Here is a 19394-nt window from a genome sequence, read left to right on the forward strand (position 1 = left end):
TGAATTTTTTCACCAAGGTTTAAAAATCTGAGCAAAACAGAGAGGGAGAGGCCAGAAGCCAACCTGCGGTTTTTGATAATAATTAATGAGGTGGCCAATTAAGGACAAATACCTGGGTGAATTTTGGGAAAAAAAAAAAAAAACCAAACCAGAAAGAAATCAGAAAAAAAAAAATAGAAAAAAATTACAAAAAAAAAAAAAAAAAAAAACAAAACAAAACAAAAAAAAAAAAAAAAAAAAAAACAAACCCACAAAAACAAAACAAAACAAAAAAAAACAAAACAAAACAAAAAAAAAAAAAAAAAAAAACCAAAAAAAAAACCTGAAAAATAATCAGAAAAAAAAGCTCCAGGAAGCACCTGGGATCTGTTTCATTCCCCCAACCCTCCCCACTGGAAGCAGAGGTGTTGGAATATGAATTTTTATAATTTAGGAATGGGGTAACTGAGAGGTGTTTTAAAAACTTTTATGTGAAGGGTGAGACAATACAGATGTTACAATTTTTATAATTGTTTAATTCAATTTATAATTTATGTTATAAATTCCTTTCGGCTCAGTCCACAGAGCTTCTCTTCTGCTGGGGCACTTGGAGGGGCCAAATCTGAGAGGAGAGAGCAGAAAAAACATTGATTTAGGGAAAAAAATATTGATTATGGGGAAAACATTGATTTAGGGAAAAACAAATACTGATTTAGGGGAAAAGAAAACATTGATTTAGGGGAAAAGGAAACAGTAATTTAAGGGTAAAGAAGCACTGGGATCTTGGCTGGTTGAAAGCAGGTATTTGCAAATCCATCCCACTTCTGTAGGCTGAAAATTGTTAAATTTCAGCTAAATTGTTAAATTTTGGCTCAAATTGTTCATCATGGGAAGGTCTGAAAAAACTCATCCCATTCTACCCCTGCCAGGGCCACCTTCCACCATCCCATGTATATTCAATAATTATAATAATATATAATCACAAATAATTATAGAATAATGTATATATTAATCTATATTATAGTATATAAATTATAATATGTATTTGTTTTCCAAACCAGGACACTATTACATATTAATTAAGATACATTAATTTTATATTATATTATAAATAATTATATCATTATTATATCAATCAATGTATAGTTAAGTTCTAAAATATAATACAATATATTATATCATGATTAATATATTAATTTCATATTAGTATAATTATATAATTATATAAATTAATTTATAAAAATATAATACAGTATGTTTAATATATATTCTATATTGTTATAGAATTATATATATTAATCTATTATAAGATATAAAATATATAGTATATAGAATATATTGATTATATATTAATTATATATTATTATAAATAATTATATAATTATACATCATAATATAGCATTGTACATTATAATATTCTATCATAATTACTATGTATATTATTTATTAATATTTATCAATACTTATAGACAGTTACCACTCTAATAATGAGTTATTACTGATGAATTAGCGCTGCCCACCTGTCGGGCTGTACTCCACGCTGTGCAGGAAGAGCCCCTCGGGCGGGGCCGTGGCGTGCGGGGGCAGCGCCCGGGGGTCCCTGAGCTCCAGCAGCTGCTGCAGCTGCCCCGGGGCCAACCTGCCCTGGCCCACGGCCACCAGGGCCCCCACCATCCTCCGCACCTGGCCGCAGAGAGGGGACAGTGCTGGCTCCAGCCGGACAGCCCAGGCCTGGCTCGGTGCCAGTCCCCGCCTGGAGTCACCGACCCAGCCTGGCTGCCCCTGCTGTGCCTTTGGGCCCTTCCCGGGAGCGTTTTTGTCCCTTAGTCCCACCCCAGCAGCCACAGCCACCCCAAAATCTGCAGGAGAAGCTGCTTTTCCCCCCTTGGTGACATTCTCAGCCTGCCACGTGCAGGAGCATCTTCAGGTGACCACCAGGGCTCCCACCATCCTCCTCACCTGGCCACAGAGAGGGGACAATGCTGCGTTCAACCTGACAAGAACCAGCCTGGCTTAGTGCCAGTCCCAGCAGCTCATCCACCTCCAATTCTCTAGCCCCAATTCTCATTTCAATTCTCCACTTCCAAAAGTCCACCCCCAATTCTCCATCCCCAATTTCCCATTCTAAATTCCCCATCCCCAATTCTCTGTCCCTCACCTCCAAATCTCCATCCCCAATTAATTTCCAATTTTCCATCCCCAATTCTCCATTTCAATTCCCCCTCCCCAATCCTCATCCCAAATTCTCCACCCCCAATTTTTCATCCCCAATCCCCCCTCCCCAATTTTCCACCCCCACCTCAATCCCTGATTTGGATTTAACAAAAATTCCATTTTGACCTTTCCAAACTCTCCCAAACCCTCCCTGCAGTGCTGGAACAAATCCCTGGGCTGAGTTTGTGACCCATTAATTAAAAAATAAATAAACCAAAGCCCCCTGAGCAACCTGCTCATGATCAGCACTTCAAAAATATCCAACAATCCAAGGTGGTTTTATCCAGAGGGAAATTTTGGGACCTTGGAGTGCCCAGAATTTCTCTCCAAGCAGCTCAAATCCTCCCCTCTATTATTTCATCCTCCCTCGCTAGAGGTCATTGCATGCCACGACTTTGCTGCCACCACAATTCAGGAAAAATCAGATTAAAAATCAGATTATAGGCAGCCATGTCTGTAGGTTTGGTGCCTCCACATATAAAAATATCCACATTCAGCTTCCTAAATGGTTAAAATATTAACATATTAAATATTAAAATATTAAGATAATTATAATATATAACTATATATTATAACTATATATATTAATAATTGTTATTATTATTATTTTGGAATTATTTCAAAAAATCCAGGGGAGTTTCAGGGCAGAGGGAGAATTTCTGCAGTTTGTAAAGCAAAAAATCCCTTTTAAATTTTTTTTTTCCCAAAAAAAGCCAGGAAGTGAAATTCCAGACAGCTTTCCTAGGCTCAAATCCACTGAGCATGGAAAAAAATTAAAAAGAATTTTTAAAAAGAGCCGAGATTGTGAAAAACACATTTTTTTCCATCCTGCCATCTGATTTTGTGAAGGTTTTGGGCACAAATTTAGGAGATTTTGGGATCAAATAAAGAGCCCAAGTCTTTGTGAGTGCGACACAGATGGGACATTGCTAAAATAATCGATTTTTAGATGAATTAATTACTTTTAAAGTTAATTAATAAATTTAAATTTGGGTTGGCAGCATCTGCAGGCAGTACCTGTCGGTACAGGAAGGATTTGCTCTTCACCTTCACCTCCCAGAACTCCAGTCCCCTAAAAAAACCCAAAAAGGAGCATTTAAATCAAATTTCAGGTGGTTTTTAACTTCCCAGAACTCTAGTTCCCTAAAAAAAAAAAAAATAAAACCAAAAAAAAACCAAAAAAAAGCACTTAAATTTCAGGTGGTTTTAACACTGGGCTCTCACCTGTGCAGATAGGAAAATAAAACCCAACTCCTTGACAGAGGTGGATTTTAGCCATGAGTGTAAATAACCCAAAAAAATGAGTGAAAATGACACAAAACCCCCTCCCAGGAGCTGCTCCCTGACAATCCCACACTCCAGCCTGTTCCCCCCAGATTTTCCCTACAAACCTGATTGCCTGAACTCTCACCTGTGCAGGCAGAGACTAAAAAAACCCAAACCAATTTCTTACCCAAGGTGGTTTTTAGCCACCAAAATGAGTGTAAATAACCCAAAAAATGAGTGTAAATAACACAAGAACCCCTCCCAGGAGCAGCTCCCTGATATTCCCACACTCCAGCCTGTCCCATCTGGCTTTTCCCTAAAAATCTGACTGCCTGGACAGTCACCTGTGCAGGTAGGAAAAACCCAAATCCATTCCTTGGCAGAGGTGGTTTTGAGCCACCAAAATGAGTGTAAATAACACAAAAATTAGTGTAATTAACAAAAAAATGAGTATAATTAACACAAGAACCCCTCCCAGGAGCCGCTCCCTGCCAATCCCACAGCCCCACCTGGATTTTCCCCACAGCCCTGAGTGTCAGGGCTCTCACCTGTGCAGGTGGTGCTGGCCCAGGAGGCCGTGGCCGGGCTGGAGCTGCAGCAGCTGCAGGGTCCTGACGGGGCTCTGCGCCGCGGCCTCGGGGCGCGGGGAGCGGAAGGTGCTGAAATCGTGGGTGCCCAGCAGGAGCTGCGCTGCCGCCCTCATGGCCGGGATGTCCAGGGGGCTGCGGGGCACAGAGCGGGCTCAGGGCACTGGGACTGAGCCAGGGCACTGAGCCAGGCCTAAACACCAGGGAGTTACAGCAGGCTCAGAGCCCAGAGAGTTATGCCAGGCTCAAACCCCAATAAATTATCCCAGGCTCAAACCCCAGAGAATTACACCAGGCTCAAACATCAAGGAATTATGCCAGGCTCAAACACTAATAAATTACACCAGGTTTAAGCTCCAATGAGTTACACCAGGCTCAAACCCCATAGAATTACACCAGGATCAAACCCCAATAAATTATGCCAGGCTCAAACCCCAAACTCCTTTTAAGGCAGGAAATCAGAGCTCTGACCCATCTCCCTGTCCTCTGTGACTGTTCCAACATCCAGAAAAGGGTTTGGGCATCCAGGTCCTGACTGGTTTCCAGTCTGAGCAAAATGAGCAACCCAAAACCCTGCCCAAATTCTATTTCAACTTTTTTTTTTTTTTTTTTTTTTCTGGGATCGGCACTCCAAACCTCACTGGGCAGCAATTCCCACATCTAACAACTCTTTAACAGGGGAAATTCATCCTAAAGCTCTCCTGGGACCCTTAAACCCTCCTGATATCCAACTTAAACCCCAGCCTGAGACCATTCCCTCTCCTCTTGTCCCAGAGCCCAGCCTGGGGCTGTCCCCTCCTGTCAGGGACTTGTTCGGAGCAAAAAAATCCCATTTTTTTTCCCCCTCCCCGCCCTGATTCCCTAATTTCCTTGCAGAGGAGCCTCCCCAGGGCGCTGCACTCACCCTCCTGGGGGAGCCCAGCACAGATCCTGCTCGAAGACGGGGATTTGGGAGCGGTGGGCACAGCCCAGCAGCAGGCGGTAGACGTAGGTCCTGGAGAGGGCACAGAAACGGGCATGGAAGGTGCTGGAAACCCGCTGGGCACTGAGGATGCTGTGGGACAGAGGGGAAAGGTGACAGGGACACTGAAATTCCAAAGGTTTTCCATTGACAGGGACACCAACATTCCAAAGCTTTCCCACGGGAAGGTGCTGGGCACTCACTGGGCACTGAGGATGCTGGAGGACATGGGGGACAGGGACACCAAAATTCCCAAGTGAGAGGAAAGAACTCCCCTCTGCTCCCCCCAAACAGCTCCTAGAGCAGATGGAGATGCTTTCAAGGAGCTCCCTTCCCTCAGGACCTGCAGGACTTTGTGCAGCCAGGAAAATCCAGGAAAATCCCAACATTGGAGGGGTGGGGTGGGAGTGAACCCAGCAGAACCCTCTCAGCCCCAAAAGCCATTCCCCATGAGTGTCCAACCATCTCCCACCAACCCCAAAACAGCCAAAAAGGAGCTCCCAGGCACCTGAGCTCCCCTGTTTTCCTCCAAAGGCAGCAGGGAGAAAATTCCCTGTTTCTCCAAACCCGAAATTGCCACCCCACAGAGCGTGGGAGGCAGAGAGGAGGGCACAGAGAGCAAATTCTACCTGCCAGGGAAGGAAATGGAGCTTCCCTGAGCTCCTGCAGCTCTCCCAAAAGTGTTCTCTGGACTGGATGTGACTCTCCCAAAACCCAAAATGCAAAATCCAAAATCCTGCAGGAAAAGCCCTGCTCAGAGCCACCACCCTTGCAGGTGCTGCTTGAGAGGAGAGCTCTCCTTACAAGGGAATTTTTCTCCTGCTGTTTTGCCTCTCTGCCTTTGGAATTTAGTGAGGAGAAAGGAGCCAGGGCAGCCAAAAAACCCAGGATAGATTTGGGACCACAAATGTCTTTATTTACTTTAAGGAAAGTTGGTGCTCTGGGGATTTTTGGCCTCTGGCTCTCAGCCCTCCCTCCCCTGGCTCAGAGCACAGAGGGAGAAATGAGAGTTCCTGGAATTTGCTTTGGGCCCAAATTGGGGTTCTGAGTGCTTCGAGATTTGTCTCCAAAAAATAAAACCCTGCCACAAAGATTTGCAAAAACCAGATTTGTCTCCAAAAAAATAAAATGTTGCCACAAAGATCTGCACAAACAATCCCAGGAATTGCTCCAGTGCCATAAACCATCAGGAGAAATTTAAATTCCATCCTCCAGGGTTTGAAGGAGGAGCTCCAGCCTCCTCCAAACACCAGAATAAAATGATGACATTTATTCCCCTCTGTCTGCGTGCCTCCACAAGCACCCAGCCTGCCTTGAGCCAGCACTTGTGTGGTTTTGATTAAATAACCATCCTTTTAGGGAGGTTCTTTCACGGGAGTTTATTTCTGCTCACAGAATTCCTCAGTGCAAGCAGCTTTTCCTGTTGCAATTGTTCCTTTTAGCCAGGAATTGGTTTTGTCCAGAATTTTCTCCAGCAGCTGCATTTCAGATTCCAAAGATTTTCTCAGATTTCAGATTCCAAAGATTTTCTTTCTCTGCATTTCAGAGATCCCATTTTTAAATCTCATTTGCTGAGATCCCATTTTTAAAAATTATGGTAAATAAAGAACTGTGGCTTTTTTTTTTTTACCTTTTCTACATTTTTTAGCGTTTCCAACAGGGCCTGAATTTTGAGATCAAAGGGAAAAAAAGCCCAAAGACATTTAATTAGAAATGGAAATATATGAGAGAAAAAATCCTCCTGTTCTCTCCACCTCAAAGCCAATTTGCAGGAAGTGGGAGGAATCCCAGCTCTGCCTTGTCACTCAGAGAATTTTTATTGTGTGGTTACAAAACCAGGAACAGGAGGTGTGAGACTCCTACACTGCCAGTCCCACTCTGAGGGCAGCAGAACCCTCCTAAAACAGATCCAAATATTCTGAATATATTCTCTGATTGAAATATTCTAATTTTTGGGGGATGGTGTTGGAATCTGAAATGTAAAGAACTCTCAGAACTTTGGGCCTGGAAACCAAAGCTCAGAATTAAACCCAGGATTTGATTTTAGACCTTGGAAAAATCTCCCAAACTTAGGTGTTACAAGTGAAAATGTGGATTTATAGTTTAAAGCAGAGACAGGTTAAGGGAAGTAGAGAAAAATCTAAAATTTTGTCTGAATATCGCAAGTCCTTTGAGCACTGAAGGTTCTCTCCTCTCCTTTAATCTCTTTATATCCTCCACCCTGAACTTAAAAAAAAATTATTTACATGCAGGAATTGCTTGGATAGGGACATAGAGAAAAAAAATATAGTTTTAAGGTAAGTAGAGAAAAATTCAGAGTTTTATCTGAATATCCAAAGTCCTTTGAGCACTGAAAGTTTCCTCCTCTCCTTTAATCTCTTCATATCCCCCACCCTGAACTTCAAAAAAAGTGCATTATTTACATGCAGGAATTGCTGGATAGGGACCAGTTTTTCCTGCTCTTGCAGTAAAATCATGCCAAAATAAAGGAATTTTTTGCTCTGCACTTGTTGGAACCCAGGAAATTCCTCTGGCTGCCCTGGAGGACTCAAGCCCCTGGCTAGGGAGCTCAGAGACCTTGGCACAGAGCCCCAGACCCTTGTGCCTTGGATTTAGCCCTGGAAAAAACAATCACCAACCTTTATATGAAGAATTGCAGTGCAAGAAAGTTTAAGCAGAATGATAGTGAATTTATCACAGGGTGAAAAATAGATTTTTGGGGTTTTTAGAATGGGAATTCAAGGGGCAAGATGGAGGGATCTGGGCATGTCCAGCCTTTCTCCTTCTTGTTCTTGGCCTCCATCTTCTGCTGTGATGTTGGCGCTTTCAGATTGGTTTAGAGTAGAAGCTCACTGTCTAACATAGGTGGTAGGTATTGAGAAATAATTGTAAATATTGTACATGTAGTTTTTAGGATAAAAAGATAACACTAGTGTTTGAAGTTTTCATCACTTGGGGTCACCAGTTGTGGTGGTGTTTGCAGGGGACCCAGGGTGAGGGAAGAGAGGAGGATCTGACTCCATGTTTCAGAAAGCTGATTTATTATTTTATTATATATATTAAAATAAAGCTATACTAAAAGAATAGAAGAAAGGATTTCATCAGAAGGCTTGCAAGGAATAGAAAGGAATGCTGATAAAATCTTGTGACTGACCAGAGAGTCGAGCCAGCTGGACTGTGATTGGCCATTAATTAAAAACAACCACATGAGACCAATCAAAGATGCACCTGTTGCATTTCACAGCAGCAGACAATTATTATTATTATTTACATTTTGTTTCAGGAGAAAAAATCCTAAGGAAAGGATTTTTCATAAAACCTGTCTGTGACACACGACCCAGGGGCAGGCAGAGTGCTTCTGTCTGTCCTGCTGAGTGCACCTCAGCTGGACAGGAGAAAAAAGTTTATAGATAAGAAACAATTTGATAGATAAGAAACAATTTGATAGATAAGAAAAAAAAATTATAGGTAAGAAAAAATTTTATAGATAAGAAAAATATTATAGATAAGAAACAATAAACAATGTTGAGAATAAGAAATGAAGAGTTCTGACTCCTTCTATGAGCACTGGACAGGGAAAAGAGACTTTTAACACCTTGGGGTCACTGTGAGCAGCAGAAATCCCAAGATTCTTGCAGTAGAATATGGCCAAATGAAGGATTTTTGACGGACTCACCGGATAGGCTCGGGTTTGAGGAAGTGGTTGAGGCCGTGCAGCAGCTGGGGGCCAGTGAAGGGCGCCCTGCCCGGGGCCCTCTGGATGTCCAGGTGGGCGGCGTTGGCCAGGGCGTGGACGCCGCTGTCCGTGCGGCTGGAGATGTGGAACTTGATGGGAGCGCTGGGCTTCAGCTGCTCGGCTGCCTTCTGCAAACAAACAGCAAGAACGAAGCAAGAATTTGGCAAAAATTCAGAAAAATTCGGTAATAATTCAGCAGAAAATTCAGCAAAAAGTCAGAAAAAATTCAGCAATAATTCAGAAAAAATTCAGCAATAATTCAGCAATAATCTAGCAAAACTGTCGTCCTCCTGATGCCTTGTGAAGGCTGACCTAGGACAGAGACTGGACAGAGTTAAAGAATAAAGCAGGGATTTAGGAAAAAGATGTCCTCAATGGATCTACCTGGTGCAGCACAAGAGCCCAGCCAGGGCTGCACCCAAGATGAACCAAAATGGTCCCAAAAAATGGATGATCAGTCACAAAACTCTAAGTTCTGCTCTGTTTGCATCTTGGAGTGAATGGTCCAATTCCAGCTTTAGCCCATGCAGTCCCATCCTTGTTTTTCTCTCTCCAGCCCATGCTGTTTGTGCTCTGGGCTGAGATTTGGATCATTTGTCCTTGGTGCCCAGCTGGAGCAGGAATTGTTTTGTCTCCCTGCTCTGTGCACAGAGCTCACCATCCCATAATGTGAACCCAGACTCACACACTAAAGCAGCATAGCATGTGAAAAATAGAAAAGCCAAAACCTGAGGCATCAGCACAGAATCTGGAGAATAGGAAAGCCAAACCTGAGGCATCAACTCGAAAGGAAAGTGTGAGGAATTATAGCTGGAATCAGAGTTCTCAGGGTGCATTCGTGTGGCTTCCTGCCCTGAGCCTGTGGCAGAGAAAGTGGCTAAATTTTGTGCAGAGCCCAAAAAGGATTTTCTATCCCATTTATCTCATCCTCAGCCATGCAGGGCCCCAGGCTCTGGGCGTGGGTTGAGCCCAGCAGTTGTTCTGCATTATCCCAGTGGTGTCTGAGCAGGCAGATGGGTAGGGAGGGTGATTAGGGGAGAAAAGAAGAGGAGAAAAAGACAAACATGAGCTTATTTGGTGTTGCCTTTTCCTCAGTATCAGCACTTTGCAGGCCAGCTCAGTGCTTTCATGTGGTCCTATTGATGCTGGGCACTGCTGTGTCTATTGGAACCACATGGGAAGCCTTAAAGCAGCTTTAATAGAAAACTTCTGGGGCCTGCAGGAATTTCTCTTCCTTCCTCCTTTTCTCTGCAGCCTTGAACTTCACTCTTTCCCCAAAGCCAGGAAGGCAAGTGAAGGGAAGGGCAAAATTAAAGCTCTAATGAGATCCTTATTGTGTTCTGAGGATGTTCAGCCATTTGTTTGCAAGCAAATAACCTGGGAGGTGCAGACTTGGTGTTCCAGCAGCTGTTTTGTGGAAATTGGGATGGGCTGGTTGGTTTTGTGTCAGTTTGGGCTGGGGCAGAACAGATCAGTCATTGCAAAGCTTTGTTAGTTCTTGGTGCTGCACTGTGACAGAGCCCTGCGGCTGCCCAGAGATAATGGAGCCTTGGTTTAGTCCAGAGATACTTGTGCAAGCTTTTCATCTCTCTTTGAGGGTGTGAGCTTTGCTGACAACATTTTATTTTTTGGAGACAAGTCTTGGAGCACTTGGAACCCCAATTTGGACCCAAAGCAAATTCCAGGCCTTGTTTTCCCTCAGGAGGAGGTTGGGACTCTCATTTGGCTCCCTCCCATTATTCATGGAACTTTTCACATCCAAGACTTCATGCTCTGTCCCTTATAAGAGCTTTTAATCTCTTTTTGAGGGGTGTGAGCTTTGTTGACAACATTTTATTTTTTGGACACAACTCTTGAAGCACCAATTTGAACCCAAAGCAAATTCCAGGCCTCGTTTCCTCTGACAGAGAGGTTGGAGCTCTGTGATTTGGCTCCCTCCAGTAATTCATGGAAATTTTCACATCTAGGACTTCAGGCTCTGTCTCAATACTTAGAAATGCCTCTGCTGTATAGGAAGATCTCACTGTTGTTTGGGATCTGCAGAGTTCCCTTCCCTCTCAGACCTGCCTGAACCGTCTCCCATTTCTCATTTTCTTGGGAATTTCTGCCCAAACTCATCCTCCCCTCCCAAAAGCCTGTTCGGGCCAGCAGCCTTGTGCTGAGGACAGAAATTGTTCCTCGTGAAAGGAAAGGGGAGGAGGAGAGAGAGAAAGGAGAAACACCAGCTCCTTACTATGCAAGGCAGCTCTAGTACAGCCTCCTTCCCTACCTCCTTTAAAAAAAGAGCAAGAATTTCAAACAGACAAAGAGAACTGTCATCTTCAGCCTCTGTTTTGATAATAATCCCAGTGACGTGGCAGATTGCTTTGGAAACATTCTCTTCTAACAAAATCCACATTCTCGGCATGTCCTTCCTGGCATTCACTTCCATTTCATCAATCCAACTGCAAACGAGCTGGGTTTTTAATTAGTTTCAGCTGACATAGCACCCAGTGAGTCAGGGAGGCTGGCATGACTTACAACCAGCAGCTTGCGTGTTATTAATTATTAGAACACTGTAATTAATAAATTGTGCAGCTCCCTGGCAGGGCTCTGCAGCCTCTGTGTCCAGAGGATAAAACCATGACCAGTCTAGGGGAAGAGAAATTTATTTTTACAAAACATTCCCAATATTGGCCTGTAAAGGTCAATGGAAAATCCTGAGGATTTTTTTTTTTTTTAATTCAGATTTCAGGAAGGGAAGTGGATGAACTTTTGCTCCCCTGCCATGGCTGATGTTCATCAGCATGAGAGGAAAAATGAGCTGGGAGCAATAAAAGCAAGCTGGAATGTGGATCCATATCATTCTGGCAGCCAGCAGTGGAAATTCCAGCGTAATTCCAGCTGTGGAAGGCCCAGTGAATGAAGTAGGACACGCAGCTAAATGCAATTAATGCTTCCCCTGCATCCCTGGAGTGTCTGAGGGATAAACTTCCACCCTGGCTGCTCCAGGAATGTGGCTGGGTGGAAAAAATTGGGATAAATTCAGAAGGGTGAGATGTGAGAGGCTTCCAGCAGGTGCCAAAGCCAAGATTTCAGTGTTTATAGCACCTGCTAAATAAAAGAAAACAAAAAAAAATTAAAATATGGCTTAAAGGAGAGAGCAGAGAGCTGTGAACTGAGCACACACAGGACTCATTTATTCCTTTATCTTCTTCATTTTTTTTTTAGCTGGGTGAAATCTTAATTCCTGCTTCAGTCCCACCCTGGGAACCCGCAGAGGATCCCAGACAGGATTGGGATCTGGATGAGCAGCACCCAAACCTCAGATGAAAGACAGCAAGAGCAGGAAAAACTGGTCCCTATCCAGCAATTCCTGCATGTAAATAATGCACTTTTTTTTGAAATTCAGGGTGGGACATAATAAGAGATTAAAAGAGGAGGAAACCATTAGGACTTTGGATATTCAGACAGGAGATATTTGCAAAGGTGAAGGGGTCATTTTTCAGCTGCCTGCAAAGAGAAGTTGAGCAGTTCAGGAATTCTCTCTTCCAGGAGATTCTATCCCATCCAAAAGAAATGAAATAAAAAATACTAATATTAATAAATGAAATATTAAATTAAATATTAAAATTGAAGCTGGAGGCAATAGTTGGTAGGATATTATCACTGTGTTTTGTTGTGCTGGAGGAAAAATCCACAAAGCTTTGAGCTTCACAGACTGGGATTTATTTGGTGGTGCTGATGGTAAAACTCCTCCTTGGGATGCTCAGGAAGGTAGGAAAAATCCGATGGAGAAGAAAAATCTCATTTGTGGAAGGAAAACCCCCTGTCCTGCACCTTTTTGGATTTGCTGGCTGATCTGAGCGGGGGAAATAATCAGATTTACTTGAGACTTTGCTCCTCTTTTCCTCTCCAGTCTGGTTTTTAGTGGAGTAGAAATTCAGAGTTTGCTGATCCAGATGGAGCTGGGATGCACTGAGGGATCCAAAGCAGTGCTGCACCCAAAAAAAAAGAAGGATTTTTTCCATGTTCTCTCCTGTTGTCTTTCCCAGCTCTTATTTCCACTGGCTGGTTTTTGTCTGCTGAGGACGGAGGGGGAGAAAAGGGTGGAGAGAGGAACCTGGGAGGAGCCTGCAAAACCCAAACATCTCTGGAGGAACTTTGCTCTTAAAAATCAGGCCCTGCTCTCAGACAAATTGCTGACGCACAGGCCAAGGTCTGCTGCAGGAAATTATTTCATTTCTGTCTGCTCCTCTCTGCTTGGGGGTGATAATACAGATCTTTTTTTTTTTTTCACTGTTAATTGTAACCACATGTGAACTGCAAATGGAATGGAAAAATCAGTTTGGTTTTTTTTCCCAGGCCTCCCCCTGCAGCTTGGTTACGGGTTTTTTTTCTGCCTCCCTGTGCATTTTCAAGGAACATTTCTGAGAGCTCACAGCTCTGACTGCTCCTCCAGGAGTCTGGAAGGTATTTGTGAGTCAGCAATTCGAATTTTATTGACTCTTGTAGAAAATTAAAATCCAATAAAAACCGCTGGGTTTCAGAACTCGGGAGCGGGGATGGGAAGGAGAGGGAAATTTTGAGTCATGCCTTTGGTTTCCTGCCTTCTTTTGTGGTTTTTTACTCTTTGAGATGTTTCACTTCTTCCCTGCAGTAATTTTCACTGGATTTTTGGTCTTGGGTTTGGGTTGAAATGAGCTGAAATGGGTGATCCTCTGTTTTTTCCCCCTCACCCAACAACACAAAGCAGATAAAGAAATGAATATTTTTCACTTTATTTTGTGCTCTTAAGGAAGTTCACATGACACAAAGCAGAGGATAGATAGTAGTTAATTTTTACTAGTTTATTTTGACTTTATTTTATCCCCCTAAGGAAGCTCTCATGGCATTTTGGATCCTCTGTGTGAGGTGATTTCAGGGCAGAAGCTGAGAAATCACTGATTTTAGGAGAAATTCCCGCAAACCCTCAATTTTTTATAACCCACAGTAACGCCAAACTCCTCTGGAAGCAGCACAAGGTGTGGTTAGCCAGGAGTGATGCCTCTGGTTTTGGATTTTCCATTTTTCACATTCTGTGCTGCTTTAGTGGGTGGGTCTGGGCTTCATACTGTGGGATGGTGAGCTCTGTGCACAGAGCAGGGAGACAAAACAATTCCTGCTCCAGCTGGGCACCAAGGACAAATGATCCAAATCTCAGCCCAGGAGCACAAACACCGTGGGCTGGAGAGAGAAAAGCAAGGATGGGACTGCATGGGCTAAAGCTGGAATTGGACCATTCACTCCAAGATGCAAACAGAGCAGAACTTGGAGTTTTGTGACTGATCATCCATTTTTTGGGACCATTTTGGTTCATCCTGGGTTCATTTTGGGGACCATTTTGGTTCATCTTGGGTGCAGCCCTGACTGGACTCTTGTGCTGCCCAAGGTGGATCCATTGAGGAGAAACTTTTCTGAATTTTTCTGCTTTATTCTGTAACTCTTTCCAGTCCCTGTTCCAGACCAGCCTTCTCAAGGCACCACAGTGAGAGCAGCAGGAATTCTGAGCCCCACAGAGCGCGGGGATGTCCTGCCCTTGGACAGCTCTGTCTTCCACACCAGCAGAGCATCCCAAAGTGCTGCAATTTGGGATTTGGGTCAGACAGACTGACCACAAATGGGAACTGAATGACAAAATGTGCTCTGAATCAACATGAATCAACAACCTCTTATCTTCCAAGCTGGCACAACTTTCCTTTTGAACCCCATGATGCTTCCAAGACAAGAGAAATAATTCACCTTCCTTTGATTCCTGACTCAGCAGCTCAACAGCAGCTTGTAATTAATTTACAATTTAAATTCCCAACTGCACCACCACGCTCAGGTGACCCATTTTCTACTCCTGGGTGTAAAAATGTTTTTTTTCCATTCCTGTTCAAACTCTCTGCCAACCCAAACAGCAACCCGGGGTCCTCAAACCATTCCCAGATCCAAGGGAATCCCTGGGAGCAGTGCAGGGATAACAGGATCATTTTTTTTCCCCCCAGGCATAACAGAACTCCAAAAAAAAAAAAAAAAAGGAAGCAGAACAGAACAGTGGACATCCTGCTGTGCTTTGTTAACAAACCTCTGTCAGGAACATCCTCCCCTGGGAGGAGACAGCATCCAGCTGCTAAATCCATAAAGGAACTGGACATGCAACACAACTGAGGCAGTTTTAAGGACAAGCCACAAGGCCTAACAAAGCTCAGGTGGGCCAGCACCTGATAAGGCTCTTAATTGAGCAGTTCTGGGCTCAATTTTAAGTCTCTTTGAAGGGTTCACATCTTTTTAAGGTCAGAATCTGCATCATGATATAGTATAGTCATGGGATTTGGGGATTTGGTTTTGAACTTCGAAGTGTTTAGCACTCTGCCAGTTTTATTGAGCATCCATCTCAAAACAATATTTACACCTGTGTGACCCTAAAAGCTTCATTTTTATGACAACAGGACCTACCTCCAAATAATTCTGGACTCCAACCAGGGCCTGATCACTCTTGGTCTCCATAACCCCACTGCAGAGCAAAGCAAATATGATTTATTGATATCAACATTTAGGGACTTGACAGAGCCCACCAAAAAATTCAGGACTTCTTGGATCTTCCCACAGAACTTGCAGGGACCAAACACTGAGGAATGGGCAGGGAAAGTGCCTTATTGGTTATTAAACTTATTAAAATCTAAATTATTAAAATTAAAAGTGGTTATTTTCCAGAAGGGATGTTGGAAATAAAATAACCCTTCAGATGTTCCTCTCTGGACTGGCCCTTGAGATAGAGGCTGACAGGAGAGTAAGGCAGATAAGTTAGTTTGAGATTAAACTATTTTAGGGCCAGGAGTTGGTTGCCAGTTGGAGGCCAGGACTTGTGAATGTCATAAATTGACTAAAAGGCCACAAGGACAGTTTGTGGTGAACTTCCTGCTCTTTCCTGCTGCCCCAGCCTGAGAGAAACTTTCCTTCTCCTCTGCCCCTTCCTGTCTTTTTGCCTTGCTGGTTTGATGCATTTGCTGCCTGAACCATCCCTTTTTCTGTGCACAGCACGGTCCAGCTCTCACCTGCTCAGGAAGGGGTTAATCTCTCACCTGGACACTGTTCTCACCCAATCCTCATCAAACTCTCCAAATTCTGCTCTACCCAAACTCTGCCATCCCATATTCTGCTCTCCCTAAACTCCACTGCCCCAAACCCTGTCCTCTCTCCAAATCCTGCCATCCCAAATTCTGCTCTCACTCCTTCCTCCCCAAACTCTGGCCTGCCCAAACTCTGCTCTCCCAAATTCTGCTCCCCGGAGTTCTGCTCTTCCCATTGCACTCATCCAGCCCTCCCCAAACCTTGCTCTCCCAAACCCTGCTCACTCCAAACTCTATACCCAAGCTGTCCACAAACACTGTCCCCAAGCTCCATCCCCAAGCTCTGCTCTCCCAAATCCTGCTCTCTCCAAGCTCTATCCCCACGCTGTCCCCACTCTCTGTCCCCAGCCCCGCTGTCTCCGTGGCTCCCCGGGGCCGGAGGGGGCACGTACCTGTACCTGGTGCCAAAGTACTGAAAGAACACCAGGTACCGGGCAGGGGCACCGGCCATGGCCCGCCCGCCGGGACCCGGGCACAGCCCCGGGAACGCAGCCCTGGCACGGAGCGGGCCGGGCCGGGCCGGGCAGGGCAGCACCGCCCGCAGCGCCGCCCCTTCCCCCGGCCGGCACCGCCGCTTCCGGCACGGCGCGGCACGGCACGGAACGGCACGGCGCGGCGGGGACCGGGAGAGAGCGGGGTGGGATCGTGGGGAACGGGGTGGGCTGCAGAAGAACGGAATGGGATCGCGGGAGCCGGGATGGTCTAATGGGGAACAGGGATGGGCTGGAGAGGAACGGGATGGGCCGGTGGGGACCGGGGAATGGGCTCAGGTGACCGGGATGGGCTGCTGGGAACCGAGGATGGGCTCTGGGGAACAGGGATGGGCTGGTGGGAGATGGGACCTGCTCATGGGAACTGGGACCTGGTAATGGGGACCTTGGATGAGCTCATGGGGATCTGGGATGTGCGGTTCGGAACCTGGGATGTGATCGTGGGAGTCAGGATGTGCTGATGGGATGGGAACTGGGATGTTGTGCAAACATCAAACCCCTCTGGAACCCTGGGCTTCACCTCAGCTGCTCCTCAGCTCTCCACTGTGCTGCCTGCAACTCAGTTGGATGGAAGAAAACAATAATAATAAAAATAATAATAATGTTGTGTTGATTTCAGCTAAGAAAACACATAAAGCAGGGACCACAAGAGATGCTCCAAGGGCTGGGAGAGCTGGGAATGTTAAAAACCTGGAGAAGGCTCCAAGGAGACCTCACAGCACTTTCCAGGGCCTAAAGGGGCTCCAGGAGAGCAGCAGAGGGACTGGGGACAAGGAACAGAGTGACAGGACACAGGGAATGGCTTCCTTGGAGTGGAATTCCAGAGCAGCTGCCCCTGGATCTCTGGAAGTGTCCAGGGCCAGGTTGGAGCACCCTGGGATGGTGAAAGGTCCCTGCCCGTGGCAGGGGGTGGGGAAAATGGCATTAAACATCAAATTTCACTTCATTTCCTCCCTGTTCCTGTCCATGGCTGGGTGAGGTCTCCTTGTGACATCTGTCAGGGCCCCCTTGGCCTGTTGATTCACTCATGGTTTCAGTTTAGAGGTAGGATTTTCTTCAAACATGGGATTTTCATGTCAGGCCCTTCTCTCAGTTCACAGAAAGTTCATCTGAAACCATCAGTGAGCGATGTGGTTGCTGCTGATGGGTCTGTGGTGCTGGGTGGGTGGAAGATCAGGATTAATTAACCTCAATTAGCCACACCACTGTTTGTTGCCTGTCCTGTGGCAATGGAATTCACCTTCAGCTGGACCCACAAACCCAGGTGTGCTCCTTCCCCAAGTGATTCCTGCAGATTTATCCCTTGGCTGCTGGCAGCAGTAAATCCAGAGTTTATGGAAAATGAAAAACTGGATTAAGGAGGGACAGGATTGATGCCAATCCTGCTGCTGGTTATGGAATTTTACCATTGGATTGGGTTTGTTCTTCCTGCCTGGAAATCCTGCCTGGAAATCATGGAAGGGTTTGGATTGGAGAGCAGAGCTGAAATTCCTAATGACAGGTGAAAAAAAAGGGGGAGAAGGGATAAATCCTAATGGCAGGTAAAAAAAAAGGGGGGGGGGGCAAAATGTGGATAAATCCTAACAATAGGGGAAAAAGATGGATAAATCCCAATGGCTGGTGTGCAGGAGGGGCGGTCAGGGCTGTGTCCGTGCCCTGTCCGGTTCTGTCCGTGGCTCCGCAGGAGGCGGGTCCGTGCTGTTCCCGGTTCTGTCTCGGTGCTGCGGGAGGCGGATCGGAGCCGTGGCAGGGCTGGACCGGGGGCTGTGCCCGGTGACGTACCCGGTGCCGTAGCCGGTTCCGTGGGAGGCTGGGCTGTATCCGGTGGTATCCCTGGTTCCGTGGCGGTGCCGCGGGAGGCTGGGCTGTATCCGGTGCTATTCCCGGTTCCATCCCCGGTTCCGTGGCGGTTCCGTGGGAGGCTGGGCTGTTCCCGGTGCTATTCCCGGTTCCATCCCCGGTTCGGTGGCGGTGCGAGAGGCGGGCCGGTGCTGTACCCGGTTCGGTGGCGGTGCGGGAGGCGGGCCGGTGCTGTAGCCGGTTCCATCCCCGGTTCGGTGCCGGGAGGAGGCGGGCCGGTGCCGCGGGGGGCGGGTGCTGCCCGCGCTGAGCGCAGCCGGCGGGCGATGCGCTTCCTCCGCTGAGCGCAGCGCGGCCGAGCCCGAGCCGGCAGGATGACGGTGGAGTTCGAGGAGTGCATCAAGGACTCGCCCCGGTTCCGGTAAGCGCCGGGGCCTCCCCGGGAACGGCTCGGGGCGGTGAGGGGGGAACGGGAAGACGGGCAGGGCCGCGGCCGGGCAGAGGGAGCGGGGCCCGGGCAGAGCGAGCCGGGCTCGGGCAGAGCGAGCCGGGCCCGGACAGAGGGAACCGGGCCCGGGAAGGAAGGGCCGGAGCCGGGGCCGGGAAGGGCCGGAGCCGGAGCCCAGCGCGTTCTGCCGGCAGCCGGCGATGCTCGGGCCGCAGGCGCTGCCCTGCCGTGCCCGCATCCCTCCCGCACCCCGACTTCCCGTTCCCCGCACCCTCCCTTCCATGTGCCCCGCTTCCCTCCGTGTGCCCCATCCGTCCTTGTGCCCCCCATCCCCCCGTGTCCCCATCCCTCCGTGCCGCGCATCCCTCCGTGCCCCGCATCCATCCCTCCGTGGGCCCCATCCCTCCGTGTGCCCCGCATCCCTCCGTGCCCCGCTTCCGTGTCCCGCATCCCCGCTGCTCCCGGAGCTTGGCACGGGAACAGTTCGGGGTTTTTGGGGCTCGCAGCGCCGGTCCCCGCCGGGAACGCGCATCCCCCGGGGCTCGGCCGGGCGGCGCTGCCAGGAGCCGCCCGCAGAGCCGCTCAAGGGGAATACACTCATTTTCCATGCGCTCACATTCCCGGCTCTCGGAGGGTGGATTTTTTAATTTATTTTTTTTTTTAGCGGTCTTGGAGGAATCTGGGCTGTGACAACAAAGGCTCCGGCTTGGCTGTGCTCTCGCATCCACATCAGGCCAGGGCTGGCGGGGAAGGAGCCGGCAGCTGCCGCTCCATTGTGC

The 19394-nt window shown here is 46.9% G+C and overlaps 2 protein-coding genes across 4 annotated transcripts in view; one reads left to right on the forward strand and one right to left on the reverse strand.

The window, feature by feature from the left end:
• Positions 1–452: 452 nt before the first annotated feature.
• On the reverse strand, positions 453–16382 carry PUSL1 (pseudouridine synthase like 1). 3 transcript variants are annotated; one of them, XM_063176986.1, is made up of 8 exons: positions 16269–16382; positions 15203–15260; positions 8684–8868; positions 4951–5100; positions 4008–4181; positions 3211–3265; positions 1500–1662; positions 453–601 (listed from the first exon to the last, which is right to left on the reverse strand). In XM_063176986.1, the coding sequence occupies exons 1-8, from the start codon at positions 16325–16327 to the stop codon at positions 531–533; spliced, it is 915 nt and encodes a 304-aa protein (XP_063033056.1). In that variant the 5' UTR covers positions 16328–16382; the 3' UTR covers positions 453–530. The 3 variants fall into 3 exon arrangements, with proteins under 3 accessions (XP_063033056.1, XP_063033058.1, XP_063033055.1); XM_063176988.1 differs by having other exon boundaries at positions 4951–5040; positions 8684–8871; XM_063176985.1 differs by having other exon boundaries at positions 8684–8871.
• A 1762-nt stretch (positions 16383–18144) lies between these two features.
• The window catches only part of ACAP3 (ArfGAP with coiled-coil, ankyrin repeat and PH domains 3), a 35080-nt gene continuing 33830 nt past the window's right edge, over positions 18145–19394 (forward strand). Inside the window, exon 1 of the mRNA XM_063176753.1 lies at positions 18145–18588. Coding sequence (XP_063032823.1) covers positions 18542–18588 — 47 coding nt within the window. The 5' untranslated portion in view covers positions 18145–18541. The remainder of the gene's footprint in view (positions 18589–19394) is intronic.

This window comes from Melospiza melodia, chromosome 26 (assembly GCF_035770615.1).
Source record: "Melospiza melodia melodia isolate bMelMel2 chromosome 26, bMelMel2.pri, whole genome shotgun sequence".
In the NCBI taxonomy this organism is placed as follows: domain Eukaryota; kingdom Metazoa; phylum Chordata; class Aves; order Passeriformes; family Passerellidae; genus Melospiza; species Melospiza melodia.